Source organism: Arachis hypogaea, chromosome 12 (genome assembly GCF_003086295.3).
Source record: "Arachis hypogaea cultivar Tifrunner chromosome 12, arahy.Tifrunner.gnm2.J5K5, whole genome shotgun sequence".
Lineage (NCBI taxonomy): Eukaryota > Viridiplantae > Streptophyta > Magnoliopsida > Fabales > Fabaceae > Arachis > Arachis hypogaea.
The window spans coordinates 28004046-28030188 of NC_092047.1; the positions used below are offsets into that span (position 1 = coordinate 28004046).

A 26143-nucleotide genomic window follows, 5' to 3' on the forward strand; every position below is an offset into this window, starting at 1 on the left:
CTTCATCTCAAACTGCTTGCATACTCCAATAACTGATTTTTTTTGCATATGAGCTAAATGTTAAAGATTGTTTTCTTGGGAGTGTTTATGGGTTCTTGATTTTATGGGGAAAGGAAAGGGAAAGGAGGGAAGGGCTTGAAATTGTAGGTAAAGTAAGTCCATTTTACTTTTCAGACCCTTACATTCCTTCCCCTCCAAAACCCTTGTATCTGTTCACAATTTGTGTATGTGTCACAAGTCTTCATGAATCTTCTGCATTTCCAGGTGATAATTTTGAGAATTAGAATCTTATTCATTTTAACAATTTGTAATGACTTGAATTGCTCAAAATTGAAATTTTAATGGTAGCAATTTTCAGGCCTCGGAAATAAAGAGATTCTAATTATAGTTGGTATTTAATGATTTGTGGGACTAATTATTTGATTTAGATGGCAAAAGTTTATTTGAGTCTGAAGCCGGTTTTCTTTGCCCTTTTTTCTGTTTGATTGACAGCATCACTCTGAGCTAGTATGCACATCGGAATTACTCATCCTTAGTGATCCTTAATATTAGCTTCTAGGTTTTTATGTTCATTAGAAATGAACCAATGAATCAGGTTCTGATATTCAAGGTAATGGTTGCAAGCACTAACACGTTTTAAATTGTGTGCCAATGTGCAGTTGTTGGGAGAATTGACTGTTGGACTTGGTCATTCTCAAGTGATATTTATGTTTTTATTTTAATAGTTACTTGCATGTTCCAATGTTGGAATCTTCTTGTTGGTGTATCATATGTTTATTTAAACATGCATTTGTAGTTGCCTGACACATTTAAAAAATGCATGTAACTAGTGCTGGTGAACCTACTTTATTTATTTGTTTTTATGATATGAAAAAATATAAAATACCAATATACTATCTGTTAATTTATTGTCAATAATAATTAATTATTATAAGGAGATACATGTATAAGATACATTCAGAAGACTTCATAAAGATACTTTTATTAGATATATTTATAAAGACACTTCTATTAAACAGTTATAAATGAGAGTTGGCAAAAGTTGGTAGAATTCTTATTGGTTACGTAACGGGATTGGTTATGATATTTGAAAAATTCGAAGTGTACAATAGAGTGTAAAATCTTGATACTTCTTTTATTATTGTATTTGGAAAAAGCAAGTTTAAATGAAAAAAAAAATCAAATATAATGTTTGGAAGTAATAATACAAAATAGCATGACATGAAATTAAAATGTAGGTACTTATTTTATGGAACTCAAATTCTGCTATTGTTCGTACTCGAGGCGAGATTAGGAACTAATGAGGTGGAGATTGGAGATTCCAATTTTGTCAGGCGTAGAACCAAGTCAGGTGGATAATCTGTAAGACACTCTGATGCTAAAATCAGTAGGGTATTAGATGGTGAGAGCCTTTTTTCATGTATTTTCCTATTGGTTGCCTTACCCTTTTAATATGATATCATAATGAGTTATTGAATTGTTGGGTGTCATCATGTGTATTTGAAAAATAATTCTTCTTTGAAATACTACTTTAGAAGTTAAGAAAATAAAAAGTAAATTTGAAAGTCTCGCTTGAATGAGAGTGAATAGTGAGTAGTGGCCATCTGAATGAATAAACAAGTGAATATTGAAAGTGGCAACATTGTTATATTTTTTTATCTAATAGTTGTGGTTTACATTGCTGCAAGACTAATAGCAACATAGTTGTTAAGTTTTTATTTCTTGTTTATTTTCATATTACCAAAATCGGTTACCCGGCCTCTCCCAACCCCTTTTTATGTTTACAAGTGACGGTTGGCCTGTTTGCCACCACTAGATATTACTTGTTCGAAAATATTGAAAGCATTTCTGGTGCGATCATGTGCATTTCAAGTACATACTGCTGGTCCGGTCTTCTTAGCAATGCGCAATCAAACTTTGGCCAATCTAGGTTTGGCGATTTTCATTGGGTCATGTTGTGTATTCTGCATTAATTTTTACATAATCATAGCTCAAATCACATCCCCATGCTTGTCCATGTCCTAGTCCACTGCCTGTGAGTAGGAAAATTAATATAATTAGACACTAAGAGGCAATACTCAAATTCGTTCCTAAATGATAACTAGGTTCTTCAAATTAATCCCCCGAAAGATTGTTAGTCATATTAGACCCTGAAAAACTATAAAGTCAAAATAATCTTTCTCTCAGTTAGATGATGACGTGTCACATGACATGACAATTTAATGTCACATGGTACCTAATATGACACATCGTCATCTAACTGATGGAAAGGTTCATTTGACTTACGGTTATATCTTTCAAGAACTAATATGACTAACAAACAATATTATCAATAGAAGTGTAGATCCCTTCACTGGATTATACTGTTGAAGTGGTAAAAGATAAAGCATATGCTATTGAGTTACAGTAATGTACTTACCAATTGATATGTTAATTCTAACAGTACCATGAGTCTCCCCAGCCCTTTTTAGATAATTACTAGCAGCAACCCTGCAATGTTTGGAACTTGTCAAGAGATTGTGTACCTCTAACTATCCACATGACAATTCCTAATTAAAATCACAACAATGTTGTTCCAGCTAAAAATTTGAAAAGGCATTGTTAAGATTAGTTCTAATTGGTTTAGAAGCCATTAAGAGATTGCGTATGTGTGTGGATGAAAATATAACGCATTCAAAGCTATCCTTGGCCCCTGATTCTCTAGCTTTTGCTTTAAAATATGGTGGTTGGTAACTAAAATAGAGCAACAAGCCATGATTATGTAAAATGAGTGCAAATATTGCAAGAAGGTAGACTCTAAATTGCATGGAGCTATGGACAAAGGTCTTGAGCATAAGTTGAGTGCTAAAAAATATTGCAAGAAGGTAGACTCTAAATTGCATGGAGCCATGGACAAAGGTCTTGAGCATAAGTTGAGTGCTAAAAAATGTACATGATACCCTATTGCACGTTGCATGGAAAAACATGGGAACCTAGTAAAGAAAACTGTTATTCTACCACATTTTCATTCTTGATCTTCTCATTGTAGGGATATGTTACTGATTGGAAGAAATCAAATCTAACCTAACCAAAAGTTTTTTTATTAAATGATTGATATTTATGCAAAGAGTTTCCTTCAAGCAACAGAAACGTGAACTGATACCATTCAGGAACATAAAAAATTGTATATCTTATCGTCCAGTATTTGGAGCAAAAATTTTGTTAACAGTAGCACTGAGGCTTGTTGCTAAGGGTCTCACGAAAAAATTGGAGTAAACTACTATTTAACTCTGAAAAGATTAGTCTGCTGGAAAAATTGTACCCACAGGATTAAAATATTTAATTTGTCTTGAGAAAATCAAGATAGGTGATGATTTATTATGAAATGTTAACTACTGATGAAGTGTCAACTAAAGAAGAAATATCATGATTCACTAGCATACCAGAATCAACTAAAATAACCAATAACAGAAAGTCCTACTGATCAAATGATTGTGGTTCCCCACCAACCATCAGCAAAATATCCCCCAACTCCACCCTAAGTTTATTCTGGTGGAAAGAGACCCCAGAATAACCAGCTGCGGCAGCAATGCGTCCCCAATTAGGGTCTCTGCCATACACAGCAGCCTGATAAAACACTATATCAGAAAATGTTTCTTCAGCCAGATTGAGATAGTAACAAAATTCTTTAGTTCAATTACTCGTACCTTTACAAGTGAAGATGCTGCAACAGAACGAGCAACTTTTGCAGCTTCACCCTCACTATCTGCACCCACTACATTGACCTGCAAATTTGATGATACATACATACCAAGAAGGATTGAGTCCTCATTCAAACTAATCAACATCAACCAGACCACAAAATTGGGTTACACATCTATCAAACCACAGAAAAGGCAGAAAACAAAGGGAAAAATGATCTGATCACATGGCCTTGCAAGATATCAGCAATGGCTTATGTATCTTACTTGGGGGAAAATAATATGAACATGGATACCGAGCCAGACAGTTAAAACAGAAAAAGCAGTGGAGGGAAACGGAGAAGTGGAAAAAGAATGATATATATATATATATATATATATATATATATATTACTCTTGAGCCATGCCTACTTGTTGGGCAACTAAAAATATTTGAATAAAGAGGATTTGTTGAGATAATAAGTGCAGAATGAAATCTATACCTCTAGGAAATATAAACATTGGAGAAAAAAGGAAGTCTAGTATTATCATTGGGGAATATTATAATATAATGTAATAGCACGATCAAGCAAAAATATGCTTCATTCAAAGAAGCATACCTCAATGAGGCACGTTGCCCCCTCTCCATCCCAAGCTATTGATTTGGCAAGACCTTGCATTACCTGAAAAGGGCAATCAAAACTAGGAGGTCATTTTTGAAGAATTACAGGGAATCATGGAACACTGATTCTTTTATAAAAACAAAATTCATGAAATTTTGCATTCTTTTCGTTTTTCTACCCATTAACCCCCAAGTAAAGTAGTCTAAATGTTATGAATTCAGCATAGAAATCACTAAATCCTAGCTTCGTAACTTATGCACACACAATAGCGGCATAACGATGCACCATCTCCCCATGTTACAAAGAATCTAAATTTAAAAGCCCATAGTACTTCCATTTCCAGTTTTACTAGAAATCTAAGCTATCTGTAAGTGTAGAAGTAAATCATTATTTTAAGTTATTCAACAGCAAAAAATGGAGTATGAAATTATAATATCGTTACAATGTAGAAGATCAAATTTACCGCATCTAGGCATGCCTGAAGTTGAGTAGCCTCATCACTGTCTAGTGAAGAAATACAGCCCAACCCAGATAACCCACTAGCCAAAGCAATAATAGTGTCATTAGTACTAGTATCTCCATCTACCTGTAGTAAAATGTTGCAAAAACAAGGTAAGAATTAGCCACAATCCATAACATGGTCAAATCTCAGAAAAGCAATATCTTTTTATGGAGATAATGAGTATATGACCCTTTTACATTAAAAGCAACACAGAAAATTAAAATTGTAAAATTATTGCAACACCGTTATTCTGATATATACAGAATATCAAATATAAAATTTAGATACAACATAACTAAATGAATTTGCAGTTCCAGAACAAAGTGAAAATTACATACAGTTATCTGGTTGAAACTTCGGTTCACAGCAACCTGCACCATCTTTCTCCAAACATCGCTGGTTACCCGGGCATCAGTTGTTATTACCTAGGGTAGATATAGTTTAAGGATTAGACTGGAAAAACCATATATTTCAAATGAGAAAGAAGCATCATGTTAGACATACCCCGAGCATGGTAGCCATATTTGGATGGATCATCCCAGAGCCTTTTGCCATTCCCCCAACCCTTACCTTAGTCCCTCCAACCTAACCAACACCACAAAAAAAAAAAAAGGAATATAAAATATTGTTATGAACCAAACATAATCCATTAACTACCAAAACTTAAAAAGAGTTAAAGATTTCTGTCTAGAAAATTTGAAGTTGATGAAATTATAGCTAGCTATTATACATAATTACCTATCAAGACTACTTTCCATACAAATAAATGCATGCAACTATGGTCCCTCTACTTTTTCTTCCCAACTACCATTAACAAGGCTCAAGCTATACAGGTCACATTTAAATGAAAGTATGAAACATCCTATTATGGCTTGTATTAAGGCGCTTGATTGCACAGAAATTCCAAAATACTCAATTTTTTTATTTGCTCTTCCATTAGCCAAATGAATTTGGCCCATATTGTTCATATCAACAATTCATCCAAATGATCTAGAGTCCAAAACATGACAATGTTGCAATTTATATAAATGTGTGCATGTGTTACAAACTTTACATATATATGCTACAGTAGGTAAATACAAATTGATTGTATGAACCTTCAATTAAAAGAGGAAACAGTGATACCAAAGTCTCAATTGCCACGCTTTTGCTAACAAGGTCCGTTGTTGTGATTGCCACTGCTGCAGCATCTGCCCTGTATGCAAGCAAAATGATAAGATTATAAAAAGGAGGGGAAAAAATGTATTGAAAAGTAGACACAACAATGTTTCTCAGACGAAAATAATTTTTAAGGAAAAAAAGTTAGTTTCTTAACATGATAGCATGCCATTTGTAAAATTCAGAAGTGTAATCATGGAATATAGGAATTACCCTTCAACTGAAGATGAAAGTGAACCCACTAATGTGGGAAGTGAGCTTAAAAATGCCCCCTGCAAGGAAATGAGAAGTGATTAGTGTGGCAAACAGAATTTCTGCTTGTTGGAATGCTTAAGTAGTTGTCCAGTTACAAAGTTAAACACAAGCAGACAGAAAACTAGTGCATAGAGATTCTGCATTTACCTTCTTTATTCTTTGACCAATTACACCAGTAGATTCAACTAATACTTCTTCTGGCTTCACTTTCAGAAGCTGTAATCATGAAATTTACAATACTGACTAAGACCAAGTCCTTTTGACATGGAGCACCGTTAGCAAAATCTGTTTAATAAGGATGCATACCTTGGCAAGGCTTTCCACACATTCTAACATGTCCTGATAACCTGCTTCACCCTGCAGATATTAAGGGCCTTAGCAACCAAATGTTTATTAATCTTCACTCGAAAAAGTTCAAATGAATCAAGTTCATAGAGAGCATTCATTGATGCACTAAAGTAACTTGATTAGATCACACTTCAGTGGACTATTGAATATTATTCATAGGCACATGAAACAAATAGTTTTGATATCTTACCGTAGCTGCATTTGCTTGGCCTGCATTAGTTATTACAGCCCGTGCCTGACAAGTACCAAAATTGACTTATTAGCAGGCAATCAAGCAAGAAGGATAGAGTTTCCAAGGAACAACAGCACAATGCATGCTATTAGAATTTCAGCTCATGGTTGAGGAACCATCCATTTCTTGACAGAAAAACTGCTCAAATATACATTAGGACAGTGAAAGCATTTTGCACAGGAGCTTGGAAAAGATACCAGCTCATCAGATATTGACAAGGTTAGTTACTGCATAAGCTGTGTAACACATTTGGTACAATACCGGCTGCATCTTGAAAAGGAAATCAACAAAAGTAGAAGTCTCTTACAGTTTTTGAAATATCTAATATCTTTTTGCAGTATAATACTGGTGCAGCAGCAACCACATTTGTTGTAAATGACCCTGAAGAAAATCCAATTATATGAAGTGCATGCCATACTCAAGTTGATTTGAGTTAAAATTCCACAAGACAAGCAAACCTGCAGATATAGCATCAACGTCACACGTAACAAGTGAAAGGTCGGGCTTTTCTCCTTTGGCACGTAATCCTCCATACATTCCGGCAGCTTTAAATCCCTCTGCAGCAGTAACTCCTCCTGGAATCTGAATGATCAAAATCATATATTCAACTACCGGTAAACCAACTTGCATATTGTCCATTTCAAGTAACCTTGAATAGAAGAAGATATAATATCATAACATCCCATTTCGAGAATTGAAAGCATACATTGCTTTGGGCCTAGAAAGGGAATCTAATAGCAAATAAACTATAATTAGGCATCCAATGCATGACCAAGAAGAGCAAATTTTCTAGTCAATAAACGTATTTCTTTCATCATAAAAAAAATGCGACTTCCGAATATAGTAAAATAACAGGAAGCTAGCACAAACAACACATCATTCAAAAGAGAAACTTTTCTGAAAAGAATTGAAGGTGTGTTATGATCATTTTTTTAAAAGTACTTTTAAGATTATACTTTATCAATGGTTTCAAAAGAAAAAAAAAAGAATAAAAACCATGTATTTCTAGTATTTAATTTGTCATTATTGTCAATGCAAAAAGGTATTATGCAGACATCCGATTTATGTATTGTCATATCAGAAAAAGTATTTGGCTTAAATGCTTAATTATTCACAAAGTTAAAAGTCTTAAAAATGTAAAAAATTGATTGGATACATGGTAAAAGTACACAGCAGTTTAATTCAGTCTTGTATTTCTATGTTTTGGAGAAACTTATTCAAACTGACTACCACTTTATAAATTCTTGTTTTTCTTTAACCCTTTCTAGAAACACATTCAAAGGACCCTTATCTAAGGCTGCTTTTGGAATGAGAAATAGAGTGGAGAAGGCACTCAGATAGAGAAACTAAAAACAAAGAGACAAGTTTTTACTATCACTATACTAACCAAATTCAACCTAATGCGATGAATGCTAATGACAACAATTGTGATGAATGATGAATATGACAACTAACCTCCTTCCAAGGTCCTTCAGGAAGAAAAATTGGAGCAGCTGGTATGTAACTTGAAGCCTTACTCATTGAAACAGTGCAGATCCTCAAATTCCGCGGAGAAGAAGGAACACGTGAGGGGAAAACCTGCAAATGAAAAATGATCTAAGAAACTGCACTTTACTCAGCAACCAAACACGCAACGATCATAAAGAAAGAGACATTCGAAATGCACCTTTGGGTTTTGGGAACTCGGCGAATGCAACTGAAGAAAAAGTTGGTGAGGAGGAATGCACGAATACATTATTTTTTTTCACAGCTCAAGTGAAGAGAGAGTGAGTAGCTACTAGCTAAGTAACTGTTTATGTATATATGCTCTCCCTTCTCAAGTTTCAGATTCAGTTTTTTTTTTTTTTTTTGGTCTTAAGATTCAGATCTATCTATTTATCTATTTATTTATTATATAAAAGAAGAGTTGCAAAACAGTAACACCCGTTCACATATTTCAACATCTGTCAATTTTTTAACTATTTTTTGCACTTCTCCAATTGACACGTGTCTTTATTTCTATTGAAATTACAATCCTTTTCTATATATACCTTAGTAATTACGTACCCTGCCATTTTTCCACTGTTGCAAGGTCCTGTTGTTTTTGGCTTTTTGCTGTAACAAAGACAAGAGTGGCCTCAGCAATCTCCATCCTCAACAAGAACTTCTTACCTGGTGTAAGGTGCCTGGGGGAGTTGTTTGTCCAGTGGGTTGAATGGAGTGAATCGAGCAGCAATCCCAAAACCACCATTTAGCTGGAGAAAGCGGAAATGCTAGCTTTTTGATTGGATGATTGCGCGACTTCAGATTGATTTTAAAAAATTTCAATTTTCAATTCAAATTCTAAAACTGTTCTACACCCAAACCCTCTCTTTCACTTGAAAGAAGATGTTGCAGCAATCCCAATTAAACCGTCTCTTTCAATTTTTCCACAGATGACACCACCAAAAACGGCCAAGCGTCGTCGAATGGGGTGGCTGCCGCTGCTACGAGGCTGAGGATCTTCATTATGTTTTACTCAATGTATGGGCACGTGGAAGGCCTAGCAAGGAGGCTGAAGAAGGGCGTGGACGGCGTTGAGGGAGTGGAAGTGGTTCTCTACAGGATGCTGGAGATGCTCTCGGCAGAGATTCTGCAACAGACGAGGGTGTCGCCCAAAGACGATGGAATACCTGTGATAACAGCAGAAGACCTCGCGCTGGCGGACGGGGTGCTGTTTGGGTTTCTGATGAGGTGGGGGCAGCACAGATGAAGGCTTTCTTTGACTCTACTGATCAGCTGTGAAAAAATACTATTGCTTGCAATATAAAAGTAACAGTTGCAGCAAAAGTTTTAGCAAAAAAAAATCTGATCTAACAAATATTTTATTTGAATAATATATTAATTTACGTTTAATTATTATGGGTGTATTTGAATAATATATTAATTTACGTTTAATTTACGTTTAATTATTGAGTAGATGGTACCCTTACCAATCGATTGAAATTGACAAAACATTCAACTTCATCGCCTTTCAATCGATTGGATTACATTACCAATCGATTGAATTTGGCTAAAACTTCAATGTCATCACTTTCCAATCGATTGTATTTGGCAAATTCATGTTGTTTTCGTGAATTCAATCGATTGACTAACAACAACAATTGATTGTTTTGAGGCATTCATTCGATTGGAAAGTATAAACAATCGATTGGTTTAAGCTTTTTACCATTCTACCTTACAACTTTCAATCGATTGTTTTGTGATATAGTGTAAACCAATGGATTGAATTTTAAGGAAACACGATTTGGAAGCCATAGACGAACGTAACGAGATCAAAGTTAATTTTTTATTCAATTAAAATTATTAGGATGAATGGAGGATATAATTGGTTGTTATTTTTGTATTTGATTGTTAATAAATATAATAGATAATTGATAAAATAATAATTTATAAAATAAAAAAATATTTTTATAATTAAATAAAATATATGAAGTTAATTTGTAATTAAAATTAGTTCAAGGACTACGTAGTAATTGATAAAAAAAACTCCAAAAACATGTTTTCTACTTAGACCATTAAGTGGTCCAAAGGTTCCTGGACCACTGAATCCTGTGCCATGAAAGCATAAGTGATTTTGTTACCAAACCTACGTTTATAAGAAGTAACTATTTTTAGCTTTAAGGTTTTCTTAACAGATTTCTAACCATGAATACTAAACATTTATTTACCTTTTATCAATTTTATCTTTTATGTATATTATTGTATTATTTATAGAATTCTTGTTATTTTTATTTATATGAGTTCTATTTTTTATTATTTATTATTTTTATTTTTTTATCAATTGTTTGTTTGATATTATACACTTTTATAATGGTAATTTTTTTGTATTATGTTTGTTATTATCTTTTTATAATATGATTTATCGATCCTATTAGGTAAGTAAATTAAACAAAAAATTAACCGTAAATATTTAATTTTTTTATTATTTTTAGTACTTTCTTTTATAATTGTAATTCTCGTATACTATGTTTTAGTGTAATTTTTTTATAATATAGATTATAATTTCATTAAAAAAGATAAATTAAATAAAAAATTAATCATAAGTAATAATAAAATCATAAACGTTAGATTCTAAAATAATATATATATATTTAAAATTTATATTTTTAATTTTAATTAAAAATATATTTTACTAATTTTTACATGTTTTTTTATTTTAGTAAATAAATATTTATTCTATTATATAATTAATTAATAAGATCTATTCAAATATCTAGATTAAAATGATAGAATAATATAAAAAAATTATTTAAGTCGATGTCTATTTTAGTAATTTTTTGTTATCTAGAAGTGATATTTGAGGAATGTTAGGGAACCAGCAATTTTAGTATTTTGTAACCATCAATTAGTCATCAATAGTGTTTTTAATGGTGTGAGATTACATCTAATGGTGGGAGATCACTCACTTTTGTTTTGATGGTTAAGTGCTGACCAGAAAACACAAAAGTTGTTGACCCCTAGATTTTTCCTATTTATTTTATTATAATTCATTTTGATATAAAGATTGTCAAATATAAATCACTTTTACACAAACTTACTTTTCATCAAAATCAAAATTTGCAAAATCAATTTTATACAAACAAATCCATTTATAAACTGTAATCCAAACACATACTATATTTATTTAACTTAAATTAAAATTATTTATAAAAATATTAAAACATACCTATGACCATATCTCGAATGCTGTGACACGCATTACCCTTCTGAGAGTATTTCGGATATTGAGACTTTAATCAGTGTTTGAATGTATCTTGGATCTTTAGTACTTATTTTCTCACGTGTGACACCCAAAATACGTCAGCGTCATTACGTCATAGAACCAGATCTAAGCACCTGAATTATGCTTATTTGGATTCCCCTCTCAGCACCCAAAATGGGTGGTACTATGTAGTTTTATATAATTATTCTATATTTTATGTATTTTCGTAAATTTTATATTTATTTTGTGTATTTACTAATATTTTTTTTGTCAGCAATATATCTTTTGTCTTTGTATCGGAATCCAATTTTATTTTTTTTTCACAATAATCTAAACTATGTAATTTCAGATTATTTGATTTTTGCCCAACTCAAATAAAACCCACCTGAAAAAAATTGGTTTTCGGCCTGACATTTATTGTTTTAGCCACGGTTAGTGTAGCCCCAAAAGAACCCATCATATATATTACAGAGTTATACTACGTCTATATTAAAATTAGTCACTAAAATTAGTCATCAGTATAAAATATATGTTAAAATATAAATACATATTAAAAATAAATTAAACCACATATATTTATATACAAATATATTGGTGATTGATTTTTGTAACTAATTTATGACTAATTTTGGTATACAAATATCATTTTTGATATAGTATATAGAATCTCTTCTCGCCTAAATTATCGTCTTTTATTCCCCCTTTACATATGGACTTTATTTATCGTTTTTATTTTATGAAACTCTGCTGCACTTAAAAATTTTATTCTAATCATAAAAGATTTGATCACAAACAAACTAGTTTAATTTCTAACCACAAAAGAAAATATTATTTGACACCCAGCAAAATTAAATTAGTATAACAAAACTTCCTAAAACGTCTGATAAAACTACCCAACAAACTACTAATAATTTTTGACAAACCAACCTAATCTTTAATTATTAAATTAATTAACATCTTTCGTAATTAAAAATGATAATTTACACAGGACATAAACGTGTAAACGAATTCAATTGTAAACCTCGGATCGGATACCAGATTGTTTACACCCGTCGAAATTCACATATGCAAGTATCTTCTTTAGTGCATGAAAGATGTTCATAAATTTTGCGAATAATAATAATAATAAAATTAAAAGGAAAATGTTCATAAGAACTATAACATTACCAAACGCTAGAAGATTCTACGCACCATATAGAAATATAGAAATTTTAACCTAAAGCATTAATCCATTCAGAGTTTACTGTTTCACAAAACTTATACAGTGCCAGCAAAAGGTTGCGCTATTCAACAGTCACCGCAAACGAATATTATACCATGACAATCACACACTACCATACCATCAAACAAACATGCTGTTTTCGGTGCTATATAATCAAGCAAATAAATGCTTTACGCAAAATTCATACAACTAACAACATTTTGCTATTATTTGTGGTTCCAGAGAAAGAGCAAAGAGTTATGAACATGACTTCATCACTACGTTACACTGTCCTTTTAGGAAGGAAAAGAAACAAGCAACTAAAATTCACAATACAAGTATATAAAAAAAAAAATAAAAATAAAAAATAAAAACTTCATACTGATTTGCATGCTAATTTAGGAAAAAAATATGGTCAGCATGCTATTTATATCCTTCAAAACTCCTCTATTCCTACTACCCTTCTAGGCCCTGTTTGTCCCAATTTTCAACGGTTACTCTTCTATCCTACATTGTACAAGAAAGAGAGAATGGCTGGTTTGGCTTGCCACCAAAAGATTCAGCCACAAACACCCATACTACCAAGAAAAACAAATAAGGGGGAAAACAAAAGGAAGAAGAAAGCTGCAAAGAGGAAGAGTATAGCAGAAATGTTACTGTGAAAGAAACTAACAAATGAATATATAACCAAAAATTAGTTACAGCACTGCATAAAAAAGCATCATTCTATCGCAAGCTGCACTCTCTTCTCAAGCATTGATGTTTTATTGAACAGGGTTAGCTGCACCTCCTTAAGATATTTGGATAACTGCAAAAGAAATAAGATCTCATAATTCTTAATGCATGATCCTTGCTGCAACAATTTATTTCAAGAACAAATAGAATAAGATTTGCTTGTAAAACAATTCAACTCAAGCCACCACAACCAAGTAATATAAAATAGCTGGTTGCGTATTGGTTATGTAGGCCTTTCAACTTAAGTAGGGCTTCCTTTAAAATACTTGTTCTGCTACACATATTGGTTTGGGTAATTTGTGTAGAGATTAAATAGTGAATTTCATCTGCTTTTCATGATATAAAGCAGAAGCAAGGAGTTGAGCTTGACCACAATTTTGAGGGGGCAGAAAAAAGCTTTTTGCGCACAATACACACAATTTTATCTTTTTACCAAATTGACCATAACTATTAAATGTTACATAATATAAATAATTATTTCATACCCCTTTTAGCATCTTTATTATGCAATAACTTCTTTTTTAATACAACTCAAACAAAAAAAAAATCTAAGCTATTTTTCAGCTAAAGTAACCAACCATAAGTTGATTCTCAGAATATATATATATATATAAAATAAAGTGAATGTCTCAAAACCATATGTTAGGACCCTGTACGTTTGTTGTAGAGAGAGAAACCCGACCATAAAAGGGAACAAGAGACAAGTTAGGGGTCATGCACTTTGTCGGCAAATCTCGGAGAGTTAAGGAGGTATAACTCATCCTCAAATTAGCATAATCTCTAGGTTTTAGTTTTTGTAGTATGGTTCTCCAAAGGTTCTTACCACCATGTCCAATAAGACCAAAGTGTAGGCCATTTATTATGTAATTGAGTATTTGAGTGTGACTATGGTCTTACAAATGCAGTAAAAGCTATAGATTTCAACCTCAGGATGAAATTACCTGATCTTCACTCATCTTTCTGAAGCCTAGTTTTTTAGTCCAAATTGACTCTGCATCCCCAGCTGCAGGAAGCACCAACTTTTCTACATTGAGAGAAGACAGCAACCTCTCTATGCAAGAGAATAACACTTGGAAATAACCCTAAATGAAAATATCGCCAGGTAAAAGCTTAGCCATACCTACTACACTATCAGCCGACATTATTAATTTTGATTCAGGCAACTGCTTACCTTTCCTTGATGTTCTCTGCTAGTAGCTACCAGTGGAAGCTCAGCAACAGTACTACCAAAAATCCTAAGCAGCCCAGCAGATACAACAACAGAACTGTGCAAGTATGATACAATGTCAATACAACCAAACGTTGAGACTACCAGGAAAATAACAAAAACATAGAAAGCCACATACTTGACAATTAGAACAATGCAATACATCCCTCCGAATTCTTGGCCAGAAATATTTCTCCTGCAAAGAATTCAACATTATATTATATAGTAGAAAATATGCTGCATTAAAAGATCATGAATAACTAGAAGCATCTTCAAACACAGATTGAAGCAATAAATCTACAACCATGAGTGACAAAAGCATCATCGTCATCATCATCACCATCACCATCATCATCGTATAATGATTTTTTAATTAAAACGCCATACCAAGATTTGTGTAGTTGTAATACAGTATAAACCTGAGAATATTAAACTTGAAAAAGGTATTGGTTATTATAGGTAAGCGTAAATTTAATTTACTTTCATCCTAAAAAGATGTTTTGATGCAAACAAAGCCAATGAGGCAACTGTATAGTTCTTCTATCCAGCAATCATTATTCAGGAATATAGACGGGATACAATGATAAAGCAAATATGTGTATTCATCATACACTCAAGAATATCGTAGGCTGTAAGGGCTGTCAACCAACACTGGAATATAGATGCTTACCCATAGACCATAACAGGAATCAGATCACGTCCAGATGTAGCAACAATGGGATCAAAACACTCCTGCCAAAAGATTCCCAAAGCATGAGAAAAAGTTGTTTGAAACAAGTCACAGAATACACTAATGGGTAATGACAAAACAGCTATCTCAATGCCAGTGAAAAGAGAAAACCAAAACCCAACAAATAAATAAATAAATAACTACACAGGAATTTTTGAAATGCATGACATCAACCTAAAACTCACGCTTAACCTCAGAACAAGTAAAGCTCATCTCAAGAAGGTGATCACAGTTGTTGCACCTAGAGGAAAAATGTGCATTCAGCCTCCAAGCATGACAACCATTAGGATGTGTTGAAATCATTAAAAAAAATATATTTGATTTGAATAATAATGGATTCCAAAATCAATTGTCATGTAAAAAATATTTATTTTGAATAAATTTGCACATTTGCAGGAAACAGAAGGATGCAAACAAGAAATATGCAAGTTAAACTAGGAGCAGCTGATAGGACCAAACACTGCAAAAAATCAAGTATCCAGATTAATCTATAGAGAATCCATATGTACTCACTCGGAAAATTGCAGCAGCACGAGAAAGTAATGGCAAATGCTCCGGATAACGGCTTTTTCCACTTAAGATTCTCCACTTGATATCATTCATGCCTCCGTAGGTAAATAGTCCCTTTTCCTCGTGTTTCCTTATTATTAGTTCTGACAAGGAGACTGGTATAATGGCAGGTCCAGCAAAAACTGAATTCTGGAGAGCCACATATATTCTATTGCAGTCATCACAACAAAACCACTTATCCTTGGGCAGTTCCTGTGGCAATATATGATAATAAATATAAGAAAATTTACAAGAATCATAATATTATTTGCTAGATGGCTCAGTGCTTACTTCCAACTCACAAAGGCCAATCTCCCGTAAGCAACCAACATGATACTCCTTCTCACACTGGATAAGCATTAAAAAATTAGTGCCTTGATTATCAGTAACGAAATGGCTAATTACAAATTTTTCATGTATAAAGCATACCTGATCACAAATTATTACTGTTCGCTCATCAAACTTAGACACACTGAAATCGTTTGCCCTGTATGCCAATCATAAGAATCAAGACATAATTAAGAAATTATACAAAAATTAATTTAGATCTTCTAAGGTGAAAATCCTTGTAATGTAAGAAAGTGATGGTTATTCATTGTTAGATCATTTGGTAGAGAATCCATTCCCATATACCCTTTATCATCCATTAGGGGTGCACTTATTTCATAATTTTAAAATGGTGATTTTGTAACATCAGTTTATAATACAGTTGAAAAGACTGCTACTCAAGATACCCCTGCATCCAATAATACAGTTTATTTTTTATCCAAAATTTTATCCACTAACGTCAGTCATTTGATTAGCTTAAGGATGTTTTAATGCGCTTTTTCACTTATACTCTTATTCATTAATTAATGTGTACTTGATTATGCGCTAAGGTAGCATTTGATTAGGGGGACTGAGACTGAGATTGGGGGACTGGAATTCAGTATTATGTTTGGTGGTTAAAGACTAGAACTAAAATTTCAGTTTCCGTCCCTAAAATTTCAGTCCTTTCAGTACTCACAAAAAGTGGGGACACAGGAGACTAAAATTTTGAGGACGGAGACTAAAACTTTAATAACATTTCTTTTCAAAAATATCTTAATTTAACTTTTCAAATTCCAAATCTACCCCCCAATCTTCATATTTTTTTTAAATTAAAGATAATACTAAATCATAACTCAGTTCAGTACATTTTATATCAAATACAATACAGAGACTTAATTCAGTCTCTCAGTCTCTGTCTCCCAATCTCAATCTCTCAGTCTCAGTCCCAGTCTAAATCTAAACACTTTAAATACTTTTGAAATTAATGATTTCTTAATCTATATGTTTTCGTCATAAGTTACCTATATTTATGGATACAAGTAGTACTAAGCAAGATATATTTTTTGTAGACGATACTAAGGAACCATGTAACATACCTGCAGACAACACATCCTCCCATTTCAAACTCAGGTGCTTTATCAACCCGTGTCAACCGTATCATACTTGATGTCATCATAGAAGATTCTCTTCCATTACCAGCACTATTTCTACAATTTAGACAACGCCAACTTGTTTCTGGAACACACTCAAAACCCAAGCATGCTGCAATTGTTACACAAAAGGCCATAATATCAGTATCAATAAATTCCTAATTTATCTTCTGCTGCCATAATAACCTAGGCCATTTACCAAACAGAATAACATCTTAAGGAACCCTAAATTTCATTCAAGCAACATCCTGTCCGAAACACACTGATACAATAAAACATATATCTCTTACAATTAAGATATCAGTTCTAATGATGCATAGGGTAACAGTGCATATGTTTTGTAAAACAAAAAGTCAGAAACTAATATAATCAATAGAAAAGAAAAATAGAATATCAAATGTCAACCTGCATGAAAAGCTCTGGGGCATTGATTGCAAAGAACCAGATCTCCTCCATCTCCACATACTGCACACATATCATCACTATGTCCCGTCATCAGGTTTTGACCATTTGCCAAAGACAGAGCTATATCATGAAGTGTCAACCCATTGGATGTGTATATGTGTCGGTAACTGCAAATAAATAAATAAATTGTCTTAGGATGAAGAAAAATAGTACAGGCAGTTTAAATGTGGTGCTTCAAAAGTCTACTCACGGTTGGCGTCTCGCAGCCATTCCAGCATGGGCTTCAAATTGTGATGGACTTATCTGTTTACAAATGAACGTAAATAGTAAAGCATACATAATTTAAAATAAAAAATAAAGTACTTTATGGGAAATGAACATTATTCTGCCTCTTATGTATATGTTCATATCATACCTCTATATCACAATGACTACAGACTATCCCATTTCCCTGTTTGTAACCACTAAGTATTCTCTGGAATTCACATCAAACAAGTTAGAAAATGAAAAGAATAAGAAACCGTCAATACAAAAATATTAAAAGGAAATATCAAGACACCTGTCCTTTAACATAATAAGCCAATTCAGCACCATCTGGTAGTCCATTTGGCATAAAGAGTAACCTGTGTAAATCATTGTCCCTGAAAAAGGGGAAATTCAAATTCAAACTACATAGTCAAGCCAGAAATAAGTGAGCAACACAAAAAAGCATCCCTAAGTTTTTGAATGAAAAACAACATACCTTCTTTTAGTGCAACCATCAGCACTTCTTTTTACCACAGGTTTCCACTCGTCAGTTGTCTGCTTCACATTCAATTGTTGCTCAAAATGACTTGGCACATGGATAGAAGACAACTGACCGAAAATTTCCACAGATTGGCTGGAAAAGCAAAAACCAAAATTGCATTCAATCTTGTCAGACCTTATCCATACTTCGAGAAGACAATGGCATAAAACTTCAAAATCTTAACATTTGACATATATAAGCATTGAATCTAAAATATTCAAGAATACAAAATAATTGAAACCTGACAATATTAAATAGTTTCGATTCGTGATCATAGAAAACAAAAATAGTTGATACTGGAAATCACTATTAACTATTATAAAGTTAATGTACTTGTCACATGCTTTAGACTTTAGCAAAAGTAAGAGCACCAAAGTGGCAAAAAATTGAGTTTAGGGTGTATGATTTTTGTTTGGAAGAAGGGGAAGGAGGGGGGAGATTCTGGTTTACCTTGTCTTCTTATGAGGCATGCCAGTAAGCTTGGTGCCATAATTCTTATAACCCTGAGCCCTCTCATTGCTTTGTAAAATACTTTCTGGACACACCATGGAAAAGGAAACAAAATAAGAAAAATTGTAAGCCAATGCAACGAAATTTGAAACACCTCCTACCATGCCCTACCAATAGGCTTAATCTGTCTTCTCATGAAAGTTGCAGCAGAAAATATGCAGAAATTAAATAATATTTTATCTCCTCTATCACTTCCTGGACATTAAAAGCATGAAAAAATATAAAAGGGGGGGGGGTTTCGGGAGTGCATTTTTTGTATCTACTATCTAGGATGAAATATTCAACATCAAAACATGATTGAAAGAAAATACTCTTCGACTAGCATAAACCATATCATCTCTAACTAAAATAACACATAATCAGGGTTCTGTCCTGGGTTACTAAGGATATTGCAGGCCAGAAGGCACCAGAAATAAGAACTACCAAAGCAAATAGTCAACTGATACTGTTTTATAAACCAGATAAATAATTCTCACCTTTCCATACTAAAAAGGACTCCTCGTTGACAGATGAACCAGCGACATTTTTTATAACCTCATCTAGAATGCTGAGTGGAGCAGTTTTTATTTCTTGGATAATACTATATATCGGTCTTCCATTCTCTAGGTATATGTGATTATTTGGGTGCCTAGTCTTGGCACCAGCATGCTGCTCGAACTCGTAGGCACTAAGCACCTAAAATCATCAAGATTAAATCAGCTTTCTTGTAAATAGAAAAGACCTCCAATCCTAACTAGAAATAATGCATCTTACTCTGGAATAATTGCACATGGAACAGCCACACAAATATCCACCACCATCAATAATCCCAGGTAGTTCAACCTGACAAAAATTTCAAAAATTGAGAAAACTATCAGAATCGTGAGAATATGAAAGGAAAAATAAATATGTGCTTTTACCTTTCCCGGGTTGTAAATATACTTCACTAGAGCTCCATCAAGGATACCAGTTGATAACAGCTTCTTGACATTTGTGGGGTAGCAGTTGGGGACTACCTTTTTCGACATCTTCAACTCCATGTTGCGAGTGTACAAGTCGAAATCTCCATTTTGAGCATATCCCATTCCACCCAGGCTCTCCAACGACCCACCACTATAATCAGCCCTTGCCATATATTCCTCATCATCCCCATGAAAACCATAGGGATTACTGCCTTCAGGAAAGCCAGCAGGTCTATAAGTTGGAGCAGGTGATTGGTAATCATAGTCCTCCTTCTTCTTACTGAACTTAAAAGTAATTTTTCTAATCCCAGTTGAACTAACATGCTTCGGAATCTCCAGTACAACACAAGAAGAAATTGCGGAGCTACTGGGGTCCTTATCACTCCGAAAAGTGCTATTGATATTGTGATCACCAGCTTCATCACTTAAGGTCTCATCAGAGCTTGAATTCTCAAAACAAGTGGACGTTAGTTCCCCACACTCTGCAGGGTTACCATTTCCCGATTCCGTGGGCTGGCTACTAATATCCTGAAAAGCTAAAGCATTCTCAGTCACAGAAATGTTCGGGTTGAAAACTTCAGAGCGCAATTCATCATTGGAAACTTCCTTCGCTTGTTTCTTATTAGGAGACTCAGTTGTGTCAGCATCACATTGGTCGTAGTTCCTCTTTAGTTCCGTCCTTAATTCCTCATTGTTTTCCTTCTCTCCATCTGCTAAAGCTTGAACACAAAGAGCTTCTTCTCCCATCAAAATCTATAAACAAAGCTTCTGCAAATCCGAAGGTGGTAACTACCAGGAAAGCAACACTACCGCACAGCATTCACGAAGAAACTACTGGCAGACTTGAGATTCGTGTCAAAATCAAAGCCTGGAGCACGAAATCCTGAATTAGAAACACAGTTTTCGAATCATTTAATAACTCTGCACACTGGAAAACACTAAAACATTACCGAACGAAACAACAACGCGAGTCAATAATTCAATCACGCGTCCAAATGAAGTTAGAAAACGCGTGTTTGAATGAACAATAACCGCTTCTTAACCGTTTAATTGAATTTGAATAATAGACAACAGAGTTCCACAGCAACAATACCAAACCTACCTTAAAACCACACAGACCAATTCAAAAGAGAAACCAATCCAAACGAAACAATAATTCAAATCCAAAGAGAGCCTCTGAATCCCCAAATTGCATGGAAAATCCAAAGACCACCTCGAACTTATTCGAATCGAGTGTTAAACTAACAGATCTGAGATTGGGAAAGAGCACTGAGCTTTACACTAAAACGAGATTCGAAAACAGGGAAAGTGAAATCGAGAGAGGGTTAGGGTTTGGTTTTGTTTAGTTTGATTTTCCAAAAGACAGAAAAAGATAAAAAGACGATAGCGGCAACGAACTGAAGCGAAAAGCTTGGTTCGCGGTTGAGAATGAGATTTCAACTTTATGGAAGGGAGAGAGATAGAGAGTGGCGATGAGTTTCGCAAAAAAGAAACTGTCCGAAATTTGGTAAGAAAAAATTTATATAGTAATAATAAAATAAAAATAAATAAATTGAAAAAAATGAGAATTGTCGCAAATATCTTTTGGAAGGGACGAGAAGACAAATGGATAAATTAGTGGGACCCAGTGGCAAGTTGGGCCACTTATATCACAGGACGTGGCAGAGCCACTAGGCTGTGAAGCTAGAGTCCTACTCCCACACCCTTGAGCCGCCTTTTGGGTGAAGTGTCGTGTAAGTCACACGTGGAACGTGATGAACGGTTAATTATGACTTGCATGGTAAGCAAGGATAGTAGTATTTGGAAGTGGAAAACTGAAAATGCCTACTTTTTGTTTTGAAAATTGGATCAGTATTCAGTATGAACATGACCTGGATTGCCTTTCTATATAGCTGTTCATGGGCAGGGCCAGAAAAATGTTACATTGGACTCCACTATACAAAAAATTTAATTAATCTTCCATAAACTATGTACAACACACGTACATTTTCCACCGAGTTAGCAACTATTTCTTTTTGGGCTGCTGCTTCCTGAATCCTGACCCAGGCATGCCCAAATACAACCGTTTTTTATTCCATAAAAAAGATTTCTTTGATTAACTAGTGGATGCCTCGGACAAAAAATAAATAAATAAATAAATAACAGGAAAAATTTGTTGTGAAATAAAAGATATATATATAATAGAGATGTACAAATAGAAGACTCTAGTATTAAAATAATTAGCCCAATAATAATTTATATATATAATAATATTATATGTTGTAATGTGTATATATATACAAAGATAGAAAGAAGTATTAAAAATAAAGAGAGAGAGAATCGCATCTGTTTATTGTTGCAATCTCAATATAATAAAGATGGTTAATATTGCTATTAATATTATATGTAAAGAGTAATAGAAAATAGAATTTAAAATACTTATAAAATAAAAGAAGAGAAAGAATTGTAGTAGAAATATAAGAAGAAGAGTATTTGATTGCAGCATAAAATAAGATTGATTTGTATGAAAAGGAAGGGAGAATAGTATTTTGTTATTGCTTGTAGTGTGTTTCCATTCAGAGGCTTAAGCCTCTATTTATACACGTACATGAGAAAGCTTTTCAAGTTCATATTAAATGTGGTCTTCTAAGTCATCCTTGAGAAACTACACCTCATGGAAAATGGGCATCCACGTAAGGTGTGATAGAATCCTTATCACAACACTCCCCCTTGGATGACCATTTCGGATTATTGCATCGTTAAAACCTTACTAAAGAAAAACCCAGTGGGAAAAAAACCTTAGTGAAGGAAAAAGAGTACAATATCCTTTAATGATGGGGCTGCCTCATTAAAAACCTTGTCAAGAAAAACCCAATGGGAAAAAAAACTTGACCAAGGAAAAAAGAGTACAGTCTCCCCCTCTTGCCGACATCATTTAATGTCTCGAAATCGGCGCATCCCAATCTTATGTACCAATCTTTTGAACTTCTAGTTCACATTGCGCTGATCGAGGATCTAAATGCATCAACGATGATGCATTCCAATTAAGTTCCTTTTCAGGAAACTTATTCTCTCCCCCTAATGTTGGAAATTTTGATTCATCAAAATGACAATCGGCAAACCGGGCTTTAAACACATCACCAGTTTGTATCTCAAGATACCTCACTATAGAGGGAGAATCATATCCAACATATATCCCCAATTTTCTTTAGGGTCCCATTTTGGTGCGATTAGGTGGTGCAATGGGAACATATATCGCACACCCAAATATTCTTAAATGGGAAACATTTGGCTGCTGGCCAAAAGCTAATTGTATAGGAGAGAATTGATGATAACTCGTTGGCCTCAAACGAATAAGTGCTGCGGCATGTAAAATAGCATGCCCCCAAACCGAGGTTGGGAGATTTGTTCTCATAAGCAAGGGTCTAGCAATTAATTGGAGGCACTTAATAAGTGATTCTGCTAACCCATTTTGTGTGTGAACATAAGCTACTGGATGTTCAACACTTATTCCATTAGCCATACAATAAGCATCAAAAGCTTGGGAAGTAAATTCACCAGCATTATCAAGACGAATTGCTTTAATTGGATTTTCTGGAAATTGTGCTTTTAATCGAATAATTTGAGCCAGTAATCTCGCAAACGCCAGGTTGCGAGAAGATAATAAGCACACATGTGACCATCTCGAAGATGCGTCTATCAGGACCATAAAATATCTAAAAGATCCACATGGTGGATGAATAGGTCCACATATATCACCTTGAATCCTTTCTAGGAATTCAGGGGACTCAAATCCAATCTTTACTGGTGATGGCCTTAAAATTAATTTCCCTTGAGAACATGCAGCACAACAAAATTCACTAGATTTAAGAATCTTCTGGTTCTTTAGTGAATGTCCATGAGAGTTTTCAATAATTCTTCTCATCATGGTTGTTCCCGGATGACCCAATCGGTCGTGCCAAGTTATGAACTCATTTGAGTTAGTAAACTTCTGGTTTACAGTGGCATGTGATTCAATTGCACTAATCTTGGTATAATACAACCCAGATGAAAGTGAGGGTAATTTTTCTAATATAACTTTCTTATTTGAATCATGAGTTGTTATACATAAATACTCATGATTTCCCTCATTCATCGTCTCAACATGATATCCATTTCGGCGAATATCTTTGAAACTCAACAAGTTTCTCAGAGACTTGGTAGATAATAGTGCATTATTTATTATAAATTTTGTTCCTCCAGGAAACAAAATTATAGCTCTTCCGGAGCCTTCTATCACATTGCCTGAGCCAATAATAGTGTTAACATATTCCTCTTTTGGCACAAGATGGGTAAAATATATATCACTTTTGAGAATAGTGTGCGAACTTGCACTATCCGCAAGGCATACATCTTCATTACATATCCTTGCCATTCTCTTCAAAAACAAATAATAATAAAATGAGTAGTATGCACAGTTAAATTGAATACTTGATCAGAATTATTTTCTAAGAAACACTGTACATAAAATAATGTCATATACCAAAATTTTATTTTAAAATTTGACACAATTAATAATTTCAAAATTCATAAATATTAATATTTCATTATTTATGTACATCACATTTGAAACTTAAATACATAGAAAATAAAACTTTAACAATAAATTTTTTACATTATTTATTTACATAGATACTTCACAATTTCACATATTAAACTATTCCATCATTGATCAAATGGCCAATATTTCCTTCAGGGTCCTCAAAGAAATCAGATACATCATAATGAGTGGTGGAGTTCTCAGCATCATTTGAAACAAAATTTGTTTCCTTTCCTTTGTCGTTCTTTTTCAAAGATGCCTGGTAAAGATCGACTAGGTGCCTTGGGGTACGACAGGTACGTGACCAATGGCCCTTTCCACCACAGCGGAAACACTTCTCCTCGGTTGATTTATTCTGCCCGATATTCTTTTCTTTGTCCCACTTCTGGTGAGATCCTCTCTTTTGAACATAATTCTTTTTCCTTCCATAATTTTTCTTGTTATTAAAAGCTTGCCATTTACCTCTTCTGGGGTAATGATTTGCCGCATTTACTTCAGGAAATGGGGCGGCGCCAGCTGGGCGCGCTTCATGATTTTTCAATAACAACTCATTGTTGCGTTCGGCAACAAGAAGGCAAGAAATTAACTCAGAATATTTCTTAAACCCTTTCTCTCGATACTGCTGCTGCAGGAGCACATTCGAGGCATGGAAGGTTGAGAAAGTTGTCTCCAACATATCATGATCAGTTATTTTTTCCCCACACAATTTCATTCGTGAGGTGATCCGAAACATTGCAGAATTATATTCATTTATAGATTTAAAATCTTGTAAACGCAAATGCGTCCATTCATACCGGGCTTGAGGAAGTATCACCGTTTTCTGATGATTGTACCTTTCTTCAAGGTCTTTCCAAAGATCTGCAGGATCTTTTAATGTAAGATATTCATTTTTCAATCCTTCGTCAAGATGACGACGGAGAAAAATCATGGCTTTGGCTTTATCCTTCTGGGATGCATTATTTTCAGCCTTAATGGTATCTCCAAGATCCATTGAATCAAGATGGATTTCAGCATCTAGTATCCATGATAAATAATTGTTTCCAGATATGTCAAGAGCATTGAATTCAAGATGAGAGAGTTTTGACATAATGAAAATTTGTTACCTGAGTCTTCCTAAAAATTTGATCAGAGTCTCGTGCTGATAACGTGTTGTGAAATAAAAGATATATATATAATAGAGATGTACAAATAGAAGACTCTAGTATTAAAATAATTAGCCCAATAATAATTTATATATATATATAATAATATTATATGTTGTAATGTGTATATATATACAAAGATAGAAAGAAGTATTAAAAATAAAGAGAGAGAGAATCGCATCTGTTTATTGTTGCAATCTCAATATAATAAAGATGGTTAATATTGCTATTAATATTATATGTAAAGAGTAATAGAAAATAGAATTTAAAATACTTATAAAATAAAAGAAGAGAAAGAATTGTAGTAGAAATATAAGAAGAAGAGTATTTGATTGCAGCATAAAATAAGATTGATTTGTATGAAAAGGAAGGGAGAATAGTATTTTGTTATTGCTTGTAGTGTGTTTCCATTCAGAGG

At 33.7% G+C, this 26143-nt stretch overlaps 2 protein-coding genes across 6 annotated transcripts; both read right to left on the reverse strand.

Annotated features, from left to right (window-relative positions):
• Positions 1-1627: 1627 nt before the first annotated feature.
• On the reverse strand, positions 1628-9535 carry LOC112727222 (arginine biosynthesis bifunctional protein ArgJ, chloroplastic). 4 transcript variants are annotated; one of them, XR_003165611.2, is made up of 17 exons: positions 8444-8654; positions 8233-8355; positions 7236-7359; positions 7085-7158; positions 6736-6780; positions 6504-6554; positions 6345-6413; positions 6156-6214; positions 5910-5979; positions 5289-5369; positions 5123-5209; positions 4746-4868; positions 4280-4342; positions 3687-3764; positions 3423-3606; positions 2420-2490; positions 1628-2033 (listed from the first exon to the last, which is right to left on the reverse strand). XR_003165611.2 is itself a non-coding variant. In XM_025776896.3 (17 exons), exons 2-17 carry the CDS (start codon positions 8296-8298, stop codon positions 1951-1953), a joined length of 1290 nt encoding a protein of 429 aa, XP_025632681.1. In that variant the 5' UTR covers positions 8299-8355; positions 8824-9535; the 3' UTR covers positions 1628-1950. The 4 variants fall into 4 exon arrangements, 3 of the variants coding, with proteins under 3 accessions (XP_025632681.1, XP_072065189.1, XP_025632678.1); XM_025776896.3 differs by lacking the exon at positions 8444-8654 and adding an exon at positions 8824-9535 and having other exon boundaries at positions 3461-3606; XM_072209088.1 differs by having other exon boundaries at positions 1628-2029; positions 2416-2490; positions 3461-3606; positions 8444-8655.
• Positions 9536-12906: 3371 nt separating this feature from the next.
• LOC112727224 (uncharacterized) lies at positions 12907-21863 on the reverse strand. Of its 2 annotated transcripts, none has more exons than XM_025776898.3 (19): positions 21128-21863; positions 19984-20893; positions 19838-19906; positions 19561-19759; positions 19025-19109; positions 18530-18667; positions 18347-18428; positions 18203-18262; positions 18038-18090; positions 17788-17954; positions 17329-17494; positions 16352-16409; positions 16214-16270; positions 15887-16135; positions 15314-15375; positions 14783-14839; positions 14608-14701; positions 14378-14518; positions 12907-13509 (listed from the first exon to the last, which is right to left on the reverse strand). In XM_025776898.3, the coding sequence occupies exons 2-19, from the start codon at positions 20770-20772 to the stop codon at positions 13423-13425; spliced, it is 2613 nt and encodes an 870-aa protein (XP_025632683.1). In that variant the 5' UTR covers positions 20773-20893; positions 21128-21863; the 3' UTR covers positions 12907-13422. The 2 variants fall into 2 exon arrangements, with proteins under 2 accessions (XP_025632683.1, XP_025632684.1); XM_025776899.3 differs by having other exon boundaries at positions 19984-20908; positions 21128-21600.
• Between the last annotated feature and the right edge of the window lie 4280 nt (positions 21864-26143).

Coding starts and splice junctions, on each gene's coding strand:
- LOC112727222 (XM_072209088.1), bottom strand. CDS start 8,512: ATGTATTCGTGCATTCCTCCTCACCAACTTTTTCTTCAGTTGCATTCG. Junction 7,159..7,235: donor CGTTGATGCTATATCTGCAG/GTTTGCTTGTCT, acceptor GATTTTCTTCAG/GGTCATTTACAACAAATGTG. Junction 5,210..5,288: donor ATATGGCTACCATGCTCGGG/GTATGTCTAACA, acceptor TATCTACCCTAG/GTAATAACAACTGATGCCCG.
- LOC112727224 (XM_025776898.3), bottom strand. CDS start 20,772: ATGGGAGAAGAAGCTCTTTGTGTTCAAGCTTTAGCAGATGGAGAGAAG. Junction 18,429..18,529: donor GATGGTTGCACTAAAAGAAG/GTATGTTGTTTT, acceptor CCCCTTTTTCAG/GGACAATGATTTACACAGGT. Junction 17,495..17,787: donor CCCCAGAGCTTTTCATGCAG/GTTGACATTTGA, acceptor TAACAATTGCAG/CATGCTTGGGTTTTGAGTGT.